This window comes from Oncorhynchus gorbuscha, linkage group LG24 (assembly GCF_021184085.1).
Source record: "Oncorhynchus gorbuscha isolate QuinsamMale2020 ecotype Even-year linkage group LG24, OgorEven_v1.0, whole genome shotgun sequence".
NCBI lineage: Eukaryota > Metazoa > Chordata > Actinopteri > Salmoniformes > Salmonidae > Oncorhynchus > Oncorhynchus gorbuscha.
This window is the reverse complement of record NC_060196.1, coordinates 9,582,017-9,602,350: the sequence shown is the minus strand read 5'-3', so window position 1 is coordinate 9,602,350 and position 20,334 is coordinate 9,582,017. Positions and strand designations below refer to the sequence as shown.

The following is a 20,334-nucleotide window of genomic DNA, read 5'->3' as shown; positions in this document are numbered from 1 at the left end:
GCATGGCAGTATATTCAGTCTATTTTATCAGTGGCATGGCAGTATATTCAGTCTATTTTAGCAGTGGCATGGCAGTATATTCTGTCTATTTTAGCAGTGGCATGGCAGTATATTCAGTCTATTTTATCAGTGGCATGACAGTATATTCAGCCTATTTTAGCAGTGGCATGGCAGTATATTCTGTCTATTTTAGCAGTGGCATGGCAGTATATTCAGCCTATTACAACAACATAAATGATTCCATTTCATTTAGTCTATATAGTAACAGGGGCATGGCATGGTGGCTGGATACATTGCAACCTGCAGTGTGGAAGATCGTGCAACATCATGTATTCAATTTGCCACAGCGGTCGCCATCACACACCTATTGCAATCTAGCAGCTTAGCCTCGCCCTAGAGATCCAACCTATTACACTCCCAGCAATCACACAGAGCCTCCTCTCAATGAGGCAGGGAGCACCAAATATCACGGCTTGCACTTTTGCCCTTAACGCCACTGCTTTACAATCTAATTGGGCGCAGGTGGTATAATAAAAGGTACTGATGGGGATGGGGCCTGGGAGTGATTGCGCCTCTGTCCCAAATGGCATCCTATTCCTTATCTAGTGCCCTACTTTTGACCAGACCCCTATGGGAAGTAAGTAGTGCACTATATAGAGAATAGGGTGCTATTTGTGACTTGACCTGAGTTTCCTATATCCTGGTTGGTGTCGAGGAGGGTTGCAGGAACACTCGCTGTAATAACACCGGAGTGGGGGGCAGGGTGTAGTGGAGGTGTGTGTGTGTGTGTTTGTGTGTGCCCTACGCTAGAATGACGCAGGCTAATTGATTCTTCCTTTGTATAACAAATGCATTTTAATCAGCCCCCCAGTTCACATTTAAATGGCGCGGGGTGGGGGGGTTGTGTGTGTGTGTGAGAGAGAGAAAGAGTGTGTGTTTTTTCATTGGGGGGAAGCTACTGAGATTTTTTGCATGAGTGAGACGATTTTGGGAGATCTGTGAGACAGAGTCGTAGAGTGACGGGAGAAGAAGCACGTTGCAGTTTCTCTCTCTTTTCTCTCTCTCACACACTCACCGATGAACAGAAAAACATCCACGCATATATGCACACACAGACACACTCATGATGATTCAATCAACAACTCCTGAAAACACAACATAAATCAAATACTGTATGAGGTGTCAGTGGTGAGGAAGACCAGAGTCAGTGGTGTGTGTGTGTGTGTGTACGTGGACCTACATGCCGTCCTTGCGCGTGACGGTGTATCCGTGGTCGGGGTAGTGGACGAAGGTAACATTGACTCCTATGAGGGGGGTTCCGTCTGCCGTCAGGACTTGGCCTCTGATGATGGACACCAGGCTGGGGAGAAACAACACGTAGAGATGATCTACTTAGAGACGTTGTTATTTTGTACACTGCAGCTTTGAGACGCCGCAGAGACAGAGATAGAGATATCCTGAGATATACATCACACAAGAGGACTGACAGGAAATAACAAACTAGACAACATTCATTCAGCACATTCATAAACACCACAGTATGACACAGTACAGTGCTACGTGCAAATCTTGGCCTCGGTCAACTAACCAATTCCCTTCTCTGGTCACCACTATGCACACACGAAATCACTTGTGATCCAGACACACACCCACCCTGGCTCGCTGTGGACCATTTAGATTAGTTTATAGTCAATGGGTCTGGTCCAGTGGAGACATCTACTATGTGTGTGTGTGTGTGTGTGTGTGTGTGTGTGTGTGTGTGTGTGTGTGTGTGTGTGTGTGTGTGTGTGTGTGTGTGTGTGTGTGTGTGTGTGTGTGTGTGTGTGTGTGTGTGTGTGTGTGTGTGCGCAGGGGGAGGGTAGCTAGATTTACTTATAGCTCTCCTTCCCAGGTCATTACAGCTCTCACTGAGTGCTAATCAGTAGCGGAGCATTGAATCACCCTGTAGAGAGAAAGAGAGACACACACACAACCCCCCCCCACCAGCACTATCCTTTACAACAGTCTGAGAGGATGCCAGACAGTACAGTTGAAGTCCCCCCTCCCTCTTCCCCTTCTATAGTGTAAACATGCCATAAATTACCCAGCGTCCTCGCTTCATTAATACCTGTATGTGTGTGTGTGTGTGTGTGTGTGTGGGGGGTTGCATAATGCAGCTGTAATTTATGCCTTCCATTTGCTTAGGGAGGTTGTCTGAGTGTCTGTCACTGTAAAACAATGGTTGTCTCCCAAATGGCACCCTATTCCCTATATAGTGCACTACCTTTGACCAAAAGTGGTTCACTATATAGGGAATAGGGTGCCAGTTTGGACGCACTCATACCCAGTTGTCACCAATCAGGTGTCTGCGTGTTTCTAAGAGCATGTTCAATAGATGCTATCATTACTCTGGTACTGTCATTACTCTGGTATTATCATTACTCAGGTATTATCATTACTCAGGTATTATCATTACTCTGGTACTGTCATTACTCTGGTACTGTCATTACTCTGGTATTATCATTACTCTGGTATTGTCATTATTCTGGTATTATCATTACTCTGGTATTATCATTACTCTGGTATGATCATTACTCTGGTATGATCATTACTCTGGTATGATCATTACTCTGGTATGATCATTACTCTGGTATTATCATTACTCTGGTATTATCATTACTCTGGTATTGTCATTACTCTGGTATTGTCATTACTCTGGTATTATCATTACTCTGGTATTGTCATAACTCTGGTATTATCATTACTCTGGTACTATCATTACTCTGGTACTATCATTACGTATTATCACTACTCTGGTTTTATCATTACGTACTATCATTACTCTGGTATTATCATTACTCTGGTATTATCATTATGTATTATCACCACTCTGGTATTATCATTACTCTAGTATTATCATTATGTATTATCACTACTCTGGTATTATCATTACTCTGGTATTATCATTACTCTGGTATTATCATTACTCTGGTATTATCATTACTCTGGTATTATCATTACTCTGGTATTATCATTACTCTGGTATTATCATTACGTACTATCATTACTCTGGTACTATCATTACGTATTATCACTACTCTGGTTTTATCATTACGTACTATCATTACTCTGGTATTATCATTACTCTGGTATTATCATTATGTATTATCACTACTCTGGTATTATCATTACTCTAGTATTATCATTATGTATTATCACTACTCTGGTATTATCATTACTCTGGTATTATCATTACTCTGGTATTATCATTACTCTAGTATTATCATTATGTATTATCACTATCATTACTCTGGTATTATCATTATGTATTATCACTACTCTGGTATTATCATATCATTATATTACTCTAGTATTATCATTAGGTATTATCACTACTCTGGTTTTATCATTATGTACTATCATTACTCTGGTACTATCATTACGTATTATCACTACTCTGGTATTATCATTACTCTAGTATTATCATTACTCTAGTATTATCATTACACTCTGGTATTATCATTACTCTGGTATTATCATTACTCTGGTATTATCATTATGCTAGTATTATCATTACTCTGGTACTATCATTACTCTGGTATTATCATTACTCACTATTATCTTATGTATTATCACTACTCTGGTATTATCATTACTCTGGTATTATCATTACTCTGGTACTATCATTACTCTAGTATTATCATTATGTATTATCACTACTCTGGTTTTATCATTACTCTAGTATTATCATTACTCTAGTATTATCATTACTCTAGTATTATCATTACTCTGGTATTATTACATTATCATTACTAGTATTATCATTATGTATTATCACTACTCTGGTTTTATCATTACGTATATCATTACTCTGGTACTATCATTACTCTGGTATTATCATTATGTATTATCACTACTCTGGTATTATCATTACTCTAGTATTATCATTATGTATTATCACTACTCTGGTATTATCATTACTCTGGTATTATCATTACTCTGGTATTATCATTACTCTGGTATTATCATTACTCTGGTATTATCATTATGTATTATCACTACTCCGGTATTATCATTACTCTAGTATTATCATTAGGTATTATCACTACTCTGGTTTTATCATTATGTACTATCATTACTCTGGTACTATCATTACGTATTATCACTACTCTGGTATTATCATTACTCTAGTATTATCATTACTCTAGTATTATCATTACTCTAGTATTATCATTACGTATTATCACTACTCTGGTATTATCATTACTCTGGTATTATCATTACTCTGGTATTATCATTACGCTAGTATTATCATTACTCTGGTACTATCATTACTCTGGTATTATCATTATTATTATCATTATGTATTATCACTACTGGTATTATCATTACTCTGGTATTATCATTACTCTGGTACTATCATTACTCTAGTATTATCATTATGTATTATCACTACTCTGGTTTTATCATTACTCTAGTATTATCATTACTCTAGTATTATCATTACTCTAGTATTATCATTACTCTAGTATTATCATTACTCTAGTATTATCATTACTCTGGTATTGTCATAACTCTGGTATTATCATTACTCTGGTACTATCATTACTCTGGTACTATCATTACGTATTATCACTACTCTGGTTTTATCATTACGTACTATCATTACTCTGGTATTATCATTACTCTGGTATTATCATTATGTATTATCACTACTCCGGTATTATCATTACTCTAGTATTATCATTAGGTATTATCACTACTCTGGTTTTATCATATCATTTACTCTGGTATTCATCATTATCACTACTCTGGTATTATCATTACTCTAGTATTATCATTACTCTAGTATTATCATTACTCTAGTATTATCATTACTCTGGTATTATCATTACTCTGGTATTTATCATTACATTACGCTAGTATTATCATTACTCTGGTATTATCATTACTCTGGTATTATCATTACTCTACTATTATCATTATGTATTATCACTACTCTGGTATTATCATTACTCTGGTATTATCATTACTCTGGTATATCATTACTCTAGTATTATCATTATGTATTATCACTACTCTGGTTTTATCATTACTCTAGTATTATCATTACTCTAGTATTATCATTACTCTAGTATTATCATTACTCTAGTATTATCATTACTCTAACTCTGGTATTATCATTACTCTGGTACTATCATTACTCTGGTACTATCATTACGTATTATCACTACTCTGGTTTTATCATTATCATTACTCTGGTATTATCATTACTCTGGTATTATCATTATGTATTATCACTACTCTGGTATTATCATTACTCTAGTATTATCATTATGTATTATCACTACTCTGGTATTATCATTACTCTGGTATTATCATTACTCTGTATCATTACTCATTATCATTACTCTGGTATTATCATTACTCTGGTATTATCATTACTCTGGTATTATCATTACTCTGGTATTATCATTACGTACTATCATTACTCTGGTACTATCATTACTCTGGTACTATCATTACGTATTATCACTACTCTGGTTTTATCATTACGTACTATCATTACTCTGGTATTATCATTATGTATTATCACTACTCTGGTATTATCATTACTCTAGTATTATCATTATGTATTATCACTACTCTGGTATTATCATTACTCTGGTATTATCATTATGTATTATCACTACTCTGGTATTATCATTACTCTGGTATTATCATTACTCTAGTATTATCATTAGGTATTATCACTACTCTGGTTTTATCATTATGTACTATCATTACTCTGGTACTATCATTACGTATTATCACTACTCTGGTATTATCATTACTCTAGTATTATCATTACTCTAGTATTATCATTACTCTAGTATTATCATTACGTATTATCACTACTCTGGTATTATCATTACTCTGGTATTATCATTACTCTGGTATTATCATTACTCTGGTATTATCATTATGCTAGTATTATCATTACTCTGGTACTATCATTACTCTGGTATTATCATTACTCTACTATTATCATTATGTATTATCACTACTCTGGTATTATCATTACTTATCATTACTCTGGTATTTACTCTAGTATTATCATTATGTATTATCACTACTCTGGTTTTATCATTACTGGTATTATCATTACTCTAGTATTATCATTACTCTGGTATTATCATATTATCATTATGTATTATCTGGTTTTATTTATCATTACTCTGGTACTATCATTACTCTGGTATTATCATTATGTATTATTACTCTGGTATTATCATTACTCTAGTATTATCATTATGTATTATCACTACTCTGGTATTATCATTACTCTGGTATTATCATTACTCTGGTATTATCATTACTCTGGTATTATCATTATGTATTATCACTACTCTGGTATTATCATTACTCTAGTATTATCATTAGGTATTATCACTACTCTGGTTTTATCATTATGTACTATCATTACTCTGGTACTATCATTACGTATTATCACTACTCTGGTATTATCATTACTCTAGTATTATCATTACTCTAGTATTATCATTACTCTAGTATTATCATTATCATTACTCTGGTATTATCATTACTCTGGTATTATCATTACGCTAGTATTATCATTACTCTGGTACTATCATTACTCTGGTATTATCATTACTCTACTATTATCATTATGTATTATCACTACTCTGGTATTATCATTACTCTGGTATTATCATTACTCTGGTACTATCATTACTCTAGTATTATCATTATGTATTATCACTACTCTGGTTTTATCATTACTCTAGTATTATCATTACTCTAGGTATTATCATTACTCTGGTACTATCATTACTCTTACTCTATTTATCATTATGTATTATCACTACTCTGGTATTATCATTACTCTGGTATTATCATTACTCTGGTACTATCATTACTCTAGTATTATCATTATGTATTATCACTACTCTGGTTTTATCATTACTCTAGTATTATCATTACTCTAGTATTATCATTACTCTAGTATTATCATTACTCTAGTATTATCATTACTCTGGTACTATCATTACTGGTATTATCATTATGTATTATCACTACTCTGGTTTTATCATTACCTACTATCATTACTCTGGTACTATCATTACTCTGGTACTATCATTACTCTAGTATTATCATTATGTATTATCATTACTCTGGTTTTATCATTACGTACTATCATTACTCTGGTACTATCATTACTCTGGTACTGTCATTACACTGGTATTGTCATTACTCTGGTACTATCATTACTCTGGTACTATCATTACTCTGGTACTATCATTACTCTGGTGCATGACGGAATGAAACCTTTAGTTAACCCTTAATCTTTCCCCTCCCACTGGCACACACCTCTCTCTCATAATAAGCATGACAATGGTTGCTGTGGGCAACAGGCAGCGCCTCAGTAACTGACAGGTGATATTTCCTTTTTTTAAATGGTTGCATGTCAAGGAATGTGCCATGGAGTTAGAATGTGTCAGTGTCGTCACCAAAAGCATCAGTGTCACTGTCACCTCTGTAAAACACAAGGTATTCATTTTCCTCTAAATAACATCTGTACACGCTGTACTGGCACTGATTGTCACGTCCATGTCTGCTGAATGACATTCCTTTTCTGGCAATAAAGGTTTTAATTCATTCAGAATTGAGGATGTTGTCTTTTACCCTGAGTTTTTAAACACTGGGCTGGACACCACAGTCCAGGATGTCCTCCATGTAATTCTTATCAGACAGATTCGTCTCTAGCCGCCAGCTGGCCTCTCACCAAAGTCATTCAAGGATACCGCTTCAGCTCGCCCCCGGGGCTCCACAGCTGTGACCCGGCACCTGGGATTTGAACCCTCAACCCTGCTAACCCCAGTCAGAGGACCAATTAACCGGGCCCTTGACCACGAGACCACAACATCACTACACAGAACAGGGCCATAAGGGGAGTCGACAGAGCCAAGACCAACTAGTCCCTGAGCGTTAATCCGCTTGAAATCTGTGTGCAATATAAAAACACGGAGGGAAGGACCTCAAACAAGAAAGAGGTTGGGGGTCGGTCTTCCTGCTTAATATACTGCACCTTTAAGCTCCATCGCTCGTCTCCGTTGTCTGGAGTTTCCTGAAGCGTGGCAAAGAAGCGGTCTTATCTAAATTCAGCTGTGTGTCTGTGTGTGTGTGAGAGTGTGTGTGTGTGTGAGAGTGTGTGTGTGTGTGAGAGTGTGTGTGTGAGAGTGTGTGTGTGTGTGAGAGTGTGTGTGTGTGTGTGTGTGTGTGTGTGTGTGTGTGTGTGTGTGTGTGTGTGTGTGTGTGTGTGTGTGTGTGTGTGTGTGTGTGAGCCACCACATAAAGTAGTGAAGCGTTCGTGGCCACATGCCTAATTTGGCCCGTCACGATCCATAAAGAGGAATAATAGCATTCTTCACAGTGTATTCAGACTCCTTATTCCCAGTAACTCTAACCTGTATAAGGGAGCCAAAGGATTGCATTTCAACAAACTCCACTGGCTGAAATGAAAATGTTCTGCCATTGTACAGTTAAACTATTATGGCAGACAAAGGAAAATAAAGCTTTAGTGTTGGAAGTTGAGACACACACCAGCATCCAAGGTGTTTTTATCCAATAACCTTGTCAGAAAGCATTGGTAATGCCTGCTCTTAAAGCAGAGAGGCTATTTCAATTGGAGGTTTGGAGAAGTCAATAATAATGTAGGTGTAAACAGGTTTTTGCTCTTTCCTGTCCTTCTTGTGTTGCAGACAGTAACTTACAGGATGTCTGCTCTGCGCCGCAATGGAAACAATCATAGACTACAGATGTTCGGTCTTAATTTGATCACCATGTTGCAGGAGAACGTTGCTGCATTGCAGGAAATGTAGAACTTGTGGTGTATTTAAGGTTTAAAAACGCTTCTGAAGTTTGCAATTCCCACTACAAAAATGTCCATTATTTGTATATTCACATTTCCTGCTGATGACGGATTGTTTTCCTGCTGTATCAAACTGGCTCAAATTAAGATGCTACATCTGTACTTCATTATTGAGTATGTCTCTTTTGAATGAATTGCCACCCTGAATAATATCTCCATTCCAGGCTCTCGCTCGAGTGTCATTTCCTACTAAACGACGAGCTCTCTATCTCTGTTGATGGAGAGTGGCATGTCAATACACCCAGACGGAGGAGGAGAAGAAGAGATGGATGAGGAGGAGGAGGAGGAGGAGAGGCAGAGCGGGTCTACGAGAGCCTTGTTTGTTCACATGTTGATGCTGAGGAGCTGTTGTTTGGTTGGGGATTACTGCAGATCCTGTGTGTGTGTGTGTGTGTGTGTGTGTGTGTGTGTGTGTGTGTGTGTGTGTGTGTGTGTGTGTGTGTGTGTGTGTGTGTGTGTGTGTGTGTGTGTGTGTGTGTGTGTGTGTGTGTGTGTGTGTGTGTGTGTGTGTGTGTGTGTGTTTGTTGTATGGCTGGCTGGCAGAGGCTAAAGGAAATGTTCAGGCACATGTTCTGTGTTAGCACTACTGGCTAAACAAAGCCCCCGGATCGGTGGGTCTAACACAGGACAGATGTGAATTTGACTCTCTCCCTTTATCTCCATATATCTATCTTTCTTTCGCTATCATCTCCCTCCACGTCTCTGTCTTCCTCCATCCCTATCTCTCACTCATCTCTCTCTTTCCACCTCCCTCTCTCCTTATTTGTTTGTTCCGTCCTCTCATTTCTCCACACTTCTTCCTGCTTTATGAGACGATCAGACGGTTCTGTTCTCTCCAGTGAGCACCGTGTTTAACATCTCTATTTAACTCTGTTATCGCTATGTGGAAATTAAGTTTGCTTTCTAAACATAAGCTAATCTCTACCGGCTGGTTAGTCCTGCTCTTATTGAAATCTATTTGGTTCTAGATCAATTGTGAACAATCACAAACATGCACGGTACTCTGGACTGAATTAAAGCAACGGTCAAGTTTAAACAGTCATAAGACCTTTGAGAATGACCACAACTGAAGCTGGTCAACTGAAGCATGTTGTTGTCCAGTATGGAGAAACAAACGTTCATGGTTGTAGACAACATTGTTATAGACCACTGTAACCACCTGGCTGGTTGTTACCAAGGCAACCAAACGCACGCACGCACACACACCACACACACACACACACACACACACACACACACACACACACACACACACACACACACACACACACACACACACACACACACACACACACACACACACACACACACACACACACACACACACACGGACACACACATACACACACACACGGACACACACACACACGGACACACACATACACGGACACACACACACACACATACACACACACACCACACACACACACACACACGGACACACACATACACACACACACGGACACACACACACACGGACACACACCAAGGGCCATGGTAGGGTCTTGCACTCTGGGCATGCGTCGGTAGCACCCAACTCGCTAACGACCATCAGGTCGCTAATGGCCTGGTACTCAGAGCTCTATTGTCCCTCTAACCAAAGGCAATCGAAAAATCACGTCAAACACTTATCATCAAAACAGTATAGTGTTTTTAAAACTCAGAAGTTCAACAGCAGGTTGAAACTGAGTGGAAAACTGTGGTCGTTGTGGATGTTGTTTCAAAGCCTAACACAATGAAATGGACAGAGCTTTCTAAGGTGATGATTCACTCAAAACGCCCATACGGATATTAGAGCTTATGCATTTGCATAGGCCTATGAGCCCAAGCCCTTGTGCTGTTATACAATACACAGCCTACCGCATATTACACATGGCAGAAAAACACAAAACAAAACTGATTTAAGATGTCTTTGGTACATAATTGGTCTAGCCTATACTCCAAAATGTAACAAATTCTACTAATCACCCTTGAGTGTGGACTGTATTATTATACATATTGGACGTACTGGTTACCTTACGCTAGGCTCCAAACTTTATATCCATGAGACTAGTAGAGAACGTACAGCCCTAGGGGATACTGTTGGTTCACTGATTGTGCAGGGCAGCTTACAGTTAGCCTACAATTATAGTGAATTTGTATTTGATTTTCAATATACTAGTAATTGAGCATTTTTTATATTTTTATAATTAATAGACACATTACATTTAGCTACAGAACCATGCATTTCCATGTCCTCCTATTTCTCTTTCATTCCTTTGTCAGCGTAACAAACGTTCCAGCGGCCCGATAGAATAACATTGAAATAACGTTGTCGAAGCTCCAGTAGCTGACCAGGCATTTTTTTCTTAAAACACAACTAAAGTAAGAAATGAAATATGTTTTGTTGTGTTACTATCGATGTTCCCAAACAGATTTCACTTGGTTTTCCAAATGAAGCACTGGGTAGCTGCAGGAACAGGGTTGAAGATCCCATGGCATACAGAGATTGGGAGGAATATCACTTGTCGCGCAGCAAGAGGCTGCATGCTCCTCAAACAGTTGTTGATGCATGGAGTGAAATAACCGGAGTAGCATGGTTGAAGAAACTAACAGTCAGGAAAGCGGCCTCCATGTATTTTTCCTCTGCCTCTGTTCCTGCCCATTTGATAATGGGCCATATTAAATGTAAACTAATTTTACATATTAGTAAAGACAAGATTCAATTGAGAATATGAAAAAGTATGATCACTTGGGTGAAAATATGATCACTTGGGTGAAAATAGGATCATTTGATGAGAGAACAGCGTGTGCAGCCTGAGGCAAGAAACAGAGCACAAGCTTTTTTGTGACTTTCTCAAATCATTAGTAGCCTATAATCACACCATGCAGCCCATATATGTTTTGATTTCTAAGAAATTTTTGTTTGTATCATTCACAACTAAAGTTGACAAATAACTCAAAATCTAGTGTATAGGATCTCTTTTAAATTATCACTTTTACAATTCAACAGAGTCATTTCATATTCGCACTCACTCTTGAATGGGAAAAAATGATTCTATTCTTCTAACTATAAAACAATTCTATTCTTCAATTATACTCTTTTGCATGACAATAATCGTCTGACAAAATGTAATGACCGCTACAGCCCTCCACACACACACACACACACACACACACACACACACACACACACACACACACACACACACACACACACACACACACACACACACACACACACACACACACACACACACACACACACACACACACACACACACACACACACACACACACACTAACCTGTTCAAATAAAGGTGAAATGAGAATGCTCACCTCTTGTTGAAGGGGTTGTCCCCAGTGATGACGTGGCTGCCCTCTGGTCCAACCAGGAAGCGGATGCGTTGGTAGAAGGAGCGTGCGGCATGCTGGGGCATCAGGCTGGACGGGCTCTGACTGATGATGTCAGAGGGGTCCGGGGAGCCGCGGCAATATGACTGGGTCTGACAGGATGTCTGGAGGCAACAGTCTGGGTCCATACAGTCAGCCAGGCCGTCTGAGAGAGATAGAGAGTTATGAAGAGGCAAACAAGAGGAGTAAGGAATGGGATCCAGATCAGATTCTCTCTGATAACTCTAAAGGAACCATATACAGTGAATTTACTAACAAAATACTTTTAACCAAGTTAAAAACAAATCTACCTCCAGTGGCTCTTTTTGTCAGATGGTCAAAGGTTTGTGTTGTTATAATTGGCTGTATTCGGTTGGGCTTTCAGAATGTGATTGGCTGTGTTCCTGTGAGAGCGAATAGCAGGCCCAGTTGTTCAAAGTTATTAGTCGACCTCTAACCCCTGGCTGTGGTGACAAACTGCCTGGTTCCTCCATCCTGACTGGTGCCTTGGATGGGATAACTATAGGTTCAATTTGCTGTTGGGAGTCTCACCGTTAGGTAGGTTAGTGAGCGAGGGAGGGAGAGAACGAGAGGGAACGAGAGCGACAGAGCGAGAGAGAGCGAGAGAGAACGAGGGAGAGCGAGAGAGAGCTAGACAGAGAGAAATATAATGGAAGAGAAAGAAAGAGTGTGATAGAAAATAAGAGATTGAGTGAGTGAGAAAGAAGGAAAGTGGAGAGGGACAGAGAGAAAGAGAGAGAAATAAAGAAGGAGAAAAAGTTCTCTCTGCTACTTCAACAGCCTGCCTCCCTGCTGTTTTCCAAGGCCTTTGTGTGGGAATGAGATCTGCTCCGCCTCCCACAGGTGACGTCCACAGGAAAGGGGGAGAGGAGGAGAGGAGGAGAGGGAAAAGAGCGGTGGAAGAAAGGAGGGAGGTAGGACGTAGAGCTCATGAAAGGCTGCCATTCGCCTTTGTTAGGTTATTAAAAGCTTGGGGTACATCTGGCAACCAGCAGCCACAGGGCGGGGGGGTTGGTAAAAACCTTGCCGCCGCGATTGACGCACCCCTACCTCGTCCCTCACCCACCCCTCCTTCATCCCCCTCTTCCAAAACTAATCAGGACGTGACTTGTTCCTTCTTCTATTTCTTTATTTAACAAGCCCCTATAGCGGTGACGCCACCACCTTTCCTGGTGGAGCTTTAAAGAGTGGAGAGATCCACATATAATGTGGTTGTGGGTTCAATCCCAGCAAGGATCACACACAATACGCACAGTTCTGATGTATGAACTCCCTGTACTGGAAGTGACTTCTAATGAAAATGTCTGGCATATAACGTAATGTAACCCAGAGCCAAAGACAAATGTCCATTTAGTGAAAACGTAATGGACAAGAAGGTTTTCTGCATGCCTCACCTCCTTCGTTATCCTTGCCGTCGGTGCAGAGGGTCTCCATGGCGACGTCGCATCCCGTCCCACGCCACCCGGACTGGCAGACGCAGTGCCATCCGTTCTGGTCCAGGGTACAACGACCGTTGTTGTTACACAGGCCTGGGCAGCCCTCTGTAGCAGACCAGAGCATGGAGAGTTAATACACACTCACACACATAGGAGGGTTATGTGTGTATGTGGCTGAGGGTGTGTGTGTGTGTGTGTGTGTGTGTGTGTGTGTGTGTGTGTGTGTGTGTGTGTGTGTGTGTGTGTGTGTGTGTGTGTGTGTGTGTGTGTGTGTGTGTGTGTGTGTGTGTGTGTGTGTGTGTGTGTGTGTGTGTGTGTGTGTGTGTGTGTGTGTGTGCATGCATAGGTGAGAATAAGGGAGGGAGAGTGTGTGAGTGTACTTGTGTATCTCATATCAACATTGTGGTGTGTGTATGTAGGTGCTTCTCTGTGATTCAGCATTGTGTGTGTGTGAACACATGCGTGACTGTGTCCTCCTTTTTTGAGGAGATCACCCCTCTCAGTTTTTCCGATGAGAACAAACAAATGCACAATCAACAAACAGATTCAGATTAACAGGTAGATAACCAACCAAAATGAAAAGGTTTCTGGTGAACTTAACATATAACCCGACAGTGTGACATCAGACAGTGTGACATCAGACAGTGTGACATCAGACAGTGTGACATCAGACAGTGTGATATCAGACAGTGTGACATCAGACAGTGTGACATCAGACAGTGTGACATCAGACAGTTAGACAGGCCTGTGAAATGCACAGATGCTGTAATTTCACATGAATGATAGAAGCCTCGTGAAGAACCATTCGTTAACCTCGTTAACCGTTGAAGAATTTGAAAGAAAATATGAATTTTGCCTTAATTAAGTCAAGTAAGAGAGGATGTCAGAAATACAAATGTTGGAAATGGAAATTGAGTAGAGAGCAAAAGGAATCAAAAAGCAGCATACACTACAAAAGAAGAAGCCAAAATAAAACGTGTCATTAATAATGACAATGTCCCAAAATAGCCCAAATCAAACAGAATCCGAAATCAAAGAACCCAAACTAAAGCCCTAAATCGATTTTCCTCTGCCTTCTTCAGTTGTTGATAGTAGTAGCTATTGGCACATCCATGTGAAGCTACAATACAATATGGACACAAAGTATAGGGAGGGGCTCTGGCTTGAGTCCCTACCGCCACAGCTATACTTTATGCCTCGGTCACATTCCTTTACACAGAATAATAATAAACAAGAGAATAATACAATTGTAATAATATAGAAGCAAAGCCCAGGAGGAAGTGAAAGCAGCCCAGCGACTAGGCTAGACAGTCAGGAGGTCATACAGGCCGCGGATGCATGGAAACAGGACCAACAAGGATTTCCCAACAAAACGGAAGAACCATGTGTGAAGGGTGGTCAGTGGTGTGTAGGTTGCGTGTGTGTAGGGTGGTCAGTGGTGTGTAGGTTGCGTGTGTGTAGGTGTGTGTGTTTGAGTTTTGGGAATTCCAAACAAAATGGCACACGTGTGTGTGTATGTGTTTGAGTGTACTGTATGCGTGTGTGTGTGTGTGTGTGTGTGTGTGTGTGTGTGTGTGTGTGTGTGTGTGTGTGTGTGTGTGTGTGTGTGTGTGTGTGTGTGTGTGTGTGTGTGTGTGTGTGTGTGTGTGTGTGTGTGTGTTGGAAACAGGTTTTAAGACAGACAAGAATGGAGATAACCAGAAAAAGGACCACAAAAAACAGTGAGGGACTGGTACAAAGACACGTTTACGCCGTGCTTCAAGACAAGAGATAAAGAGAGAGAGAGAGAGAGAGAGAGAGAGAGAGAGAGAGAGAGAGAGAGAGAGAGAGAGAGAGAGTGTGTGTAAAAACAGGAGAGCAGAGAGTGATTGTTCATGACAATCTCCCTGGGGCTTTTGTATGAATTACCTTTAAATCCTGCGATTAGGGGGGGCCAAGGAAAAGGAGAAAAATTTGGGAAAGAAAAATGAACAAAAAAAACTCAGTACTTCAGTCTCTGTGAAGGGGGTTGCAGACCGACTGACAAACACATAAAAGGAGAGAGAGAGAGAGAGAGAGAGAGAGGGAGAGGGAGAGAGGGAGAGAGAGAGAGAGAGAGAGAGAGAGAGAGAGAGAGAGAGAGAGAGAGAGAGAGAGAGGGAGAGAGGAGAGAGAGGGAGAGAGGGAGAGAGGGAGAGAGAGAGAGAGAGAGAGAGAGAGAGAGAGAGAGGGAGAGAGAGAGGGAGAGAGAGAGAGAGAGGGAGAGAGAGAGAGAGAGAGAGAGAGAGAGAGAGAGAGGGAGAGAGGGAGAGAGAGAGAGAGGGAGAGAGAGAGAGAGAGAGAGAGAGAGAGAGAGAGAGAGAGAGAGAGAGAGAGAGAGAGAGAGAGAGAGGGGGAGAGGGGGAGAGAGAGAGAGAGAGAGAGAGAGAGAGAGAGAGAGAGAGAGGGAGGAGGGAGGAAGAGGAGGGAGGAGGCAGGATTCCGTGGACATACTGTTGGAAGACAGGGGGATACAGAGAAGGAAAGACAGAGCGCGAGAAAGAGAGAGACTGATACGGAGAGATCACCCTGCGTGCGGGGGAGATAGCTCTGTTGGAAGGTCGAGGGTTAAAGAAGTAGTCCATATCTCCACTTCAGCTTACAAGGTCTCCAATTCTTAGTTCTCTACAAAAGGCATTGATGGTGCTAGTAAAACAAAATCAATTTATTAACAAATAAATGTATACTCATGTTGTTTGGACATTTTAAGGTGCAATTCTTCATTGTCAAAATCGGGGAAAGCAAAAAAAAACAAACAAAAGAAAAGACTGACACGTGTACAAAAAGCATTGAGGCAAAGCATCCGGGATAACACCCCCGTTTTAAGAAAAAATGCCTAGTCAGCTACTGGAGCTTAAATGACGTTATTTCAATGTTATTCTATCGGGCCGCTGGAACGTTTGTGGCTTCACCCGGTGCCCAACGCGTGGGCGTTCCCGAGCCGTGGTTGGTGGGTTATGTGGGCTAAAACCCGCCCCAGTTCAGTTCTACCATGCCTGGAAGTTACTGAACATCCTCCCGTGCTCCAAGAGAGGACATGATATTGGATTTCCCCCACAGTACCAAGACATGAAGACATGAGAAAACAAATAGTCACAGTGACAACAATAGAAGACTGAATCACTGAATCAATACATCAATGAGTCAGAGATAAAAAAAAAGAGATGAAAAGATAGAGAGAGAGTGGAGGGTTACTGGGAAGCTATGGACAGTCACATGTACATCACAGCACGATGGGGGGGGGGGGCAGAAGAAAGAGGGACCACAGTACCTTTGACTCTAATATCCGGATTGTGAGCTTGAAAAAAGAACAAAGGAGAGAGAGAAAGAGAGGAGAGCGAGCGGTTAAGGAGAGGAGAACAACAACATGGCAGACTATTTACCAGAGTGTTAGTAGTTACGAGCACAGGCACCCTTACACACTCGCACACACACACACACACGTGTGTTTGAATGTGATGGATATCCCATGTGACACAGAGTGTGTGTGGCCGTGACCATCCTCACATGTAAACCTGTAGGACTTCTCTAGGTGTTGTGACGGGGGGGAGGGGGGAGCGAATAGACAGAAGATGACATGCTTTCTCAGACACTTAGCTTGTTGTGACGTATCAACGTATGAATGTTGTATGTATAAACATACATATGTGTGTGTGTCAATCCGTTGTCTTATATCGCCAACACTCAGTCCCTACATTTCTTGCACAATCTCAGATGTCGCTTGCTGTAACTTCACACTAGCTCACACATACACACACTGGCTCAGGTGGCAGCTAGATTGGCCGTCATCCTCTCCTTTTCCCAGAGTGGAACAGGATCCCTTAACAGAACTAATGGAGCGTCAGGGTTCCTAATGAAACGTCAGGGTTAAGAAAACAGCAGCAATCATCCCTGAACCCTGAGCAAAGGGGCAGCAATTTACCAGCTAATTGCACTAAAGATTTCTCATTTACTTCCATCATATTCCACTCACATGGGCACAGGGAGGACTGTGTGTGTGTTTGTGTGTCCATCTGTGTGTGTATGTACAGTATGTATCTGTGTGTGTGTGTGTGTGTGTGTGTGTGTGTGTGTGTGTGTGTGTGTGTGTGTGTGTGTGTGTGTGTGTGTGTGTGTGTGTGTGTGTGTGTGTGTGTGTGTGTGTGTGTGTGTGTGTGTGTGTGTGTGTGTGTGTGGGTCTATGGGTCAAGCTGCAGAATTAATCAGCCCCTTATAGACATCAATGCTTCATTATTTGTTCGGCCAATTCTCGTCGGCTGCTGATTAAAATGACATTAATCTGGAAACAATTATATATCACAACGTCCAGACCCACTCAATCCCCACCCTGAGGTAGAGATGGAGGGAGGAGAGGAGAGGGGGAGGGTAGAGAGATGAAGATGAGGCGGGACGGAGAGAGAGAGAGCAGAGGGGTAGAAGGAGAGAGAGGGGAAGAGAGAGAGGGGAGAGGGGGGGCAGGGGCAGAGGCTACTGGCATGTATCCATTGATTTACATGATCTTAATTCATGTTTACTGCACTGGGGGCCTTTAACAACCCCATCAGCTCCAGGTGAGCCTACCGTAAAAACAGAGAGGGCTCCTCTTAGACTTGAATCATGCTATAGCCCAAAGTGCTCCAGAACCCATTGAGCCTCACTCATTCCCTGGTCTATAGTAGACGCACACACACACACACAAACATGTGCACACACACACACAAACATGTGCACACACACACACAAACATGTGCACACACACACACACACAAACATGTGCACACACACACACACACACACACACACACACACACACACACACACACACACACACACACACACACACACACACACACACACACACACACACACACACACACACACACACACACACACACACAGATGTATGTATAATAACGGTAGTGTGTGACTAGACTGACAGAGCTACCAGCCCGTTAAGAGAGAAGCCAGATCAGTGGTAACACAGAACAGCCATTCAGCAGTACTGAGAGGGGGATTATGGGCTTCCTAGTTCCCAAGTAGAGCCTTGAGTGTAGCAGGGTTAATTAAATATTGAACACAGTTAAGGAAATAATTTGGCCTTTTGTGAATAAAACTGGACTGTTTTAACTACATAATTGAGTTTACAAATAGCCATTTTTTTCTTCCCGCCAGTTGAGTTTTAAAAGACACTACAAGAAAGGTACAGTAGCTAGTAGCTGAAACTGAAGCTTGAGACGGGGAGGGACACCGAGACCAATCATTTTGGTCTCTCATTTCAGTGAAAATATCACTAGTAGACGGTTTGTTTTGTTGCGAGCGAGAGAGGAGTGTGTGTTTGTGTGTGTGTGTTGTCTAGCGAGCATCAGCCTTGGATGATAATGGAGAACCATCAGTCGTTACACTGACCTGGAGGCAAACAGACATCTGGGGAGACACAAAACCAGACACACAGACAGATTGCAGCTGGTTGGAGTGTGTGTGTGTGTGTGTGTGTGTGTGTGTGTGTGTGTGTGTGTGTGTGTGTGTGTGTGTGTGTGTGTGTGTGTGTGTGTGTGTGTGTGTGTGTGTGTGTGTGTGTGTGTGTGTGTGTGTGTGTGTGTGTGTGTGTGTGTGTGTGTGTGTGCGTGTGTGTGTGTGAGGGAGGGAGGGAGAGTTTGTGTGTTTGAGTGTTTGAAGGAGAGAATGTGCGTGTGTGTGTGCATGGATGTGTGTACAGAATGTGTATCTGTGTGTGTGAAGGCACGTGTGGTGGTGCTGGGTGAGATATTGCTGGCTCTGCAGTGCTATTCTGGGCAATGGAGAGATGTGAGGGAGGGATGACTGACCACCAGTCCAGCCCCAGGAGAGGAAGGGCAGAGGGGGAGAACAGGGAGCCTGGGATGGGGTTCTGGAGCTGGAGTGCTGGAGAAACCTTGGGGCAGTAAGTCTGCAGTTCCCTGGTTCTCAACTAATACACTCAGTCTCTGCCTGTTCACCAGCTGCACTTCTCAGAACACACACACACCCACGCATACACACGCAACAATATTTTAACAATATTCCATACAGTACTTTAAAATCAGTCTCCGTCTCTAATGGCACCCTATTCCCTACACAGGGCACTACTTTTGACCAGGGCCTATAGGAGTGATTTGGGACACGTCTTCAGTGTGACTAAAGGAGACAACCTTACTGATGAGATATTCAGAAGCCATAATAATAATAATAATAATAATAATAATAATAATAATAAGAAGAAGAAGAAGCAGAATAAGAAGCAGAAGAAGAAGCAGAAGAAGCAGAAGAAAAAGCAGAAGAAGCAGAAGAAGAAGAAGAAGCAGAAGAAGAAGAAACAGAAGAGAAAGCAGAAGAAGCAGAAGAAGAAGAAGAAGAAGCAGAAGAAGAAGCAGAAGAAGCAGAAGAAGAAGAAGAAGCAGAAGAAGAAGAAGAAGAAGCAGAAGAGAAAGCAGAAGAAGAAGCAGAAGAAGAAGAAGCAGAAGAAGAAGAAGAAGCAGAAGAGAAAGCAGAAGAAGCAGAAGAAGAAGAAGAAGCAGAAGAAGCAGAAGAAGCAGAAGAAGAAGCAGAAGAAGAAGCAGAAGAAGAAGCAGAAGAAGCAGA

At 41.4% G+C, this 20,334-nt stretch overlaps 1 protein-coding gene across 14 annotated transcripts in view; it reads right to left on the bottom strand.

The window, feature by feature from the left end:
* The window catches only part of LOC124011990 (teneurin-3), a 360,816-nt gene that overhangs the window by 108,243 nt on the left and 232,239 nt on the right, over positions 1-20,334 (bottom strand). For 7 of the 14 annotated variants that reach the window (XM_046325296.1, XM_046325298.1, XM_046325302.1 and 4 more), the window contains 5 exons: positions 17,030-17,056; positions 15,649-15,657; positions 13,699-13,845; positions 12,230-12,449; positions 1,241-1,360 (listed from right to left, as the gene is read on the bottom strand). In XM_046325296.1, the coding sequence (XP_046181252.1) occupies positions 1,241-1,360; positions 12,230-12,449; positions 13,699-13,845; positions 15,649-15,657; positions 17,030-17,056 (523 nt within the window). The remainder of the gene's footprint in view (positions 1-1,240; positions 1,361-12,229; positions 12,450-13,698; positions 13,846-15,648; positions 15,658-17,029; positions 17,057-20,334) is intronic. The other 7 variants (XM_046325299.1, XM_046325300.1, XM_046325310.1 and 4 more) reach the window with 2 other exon arrangements.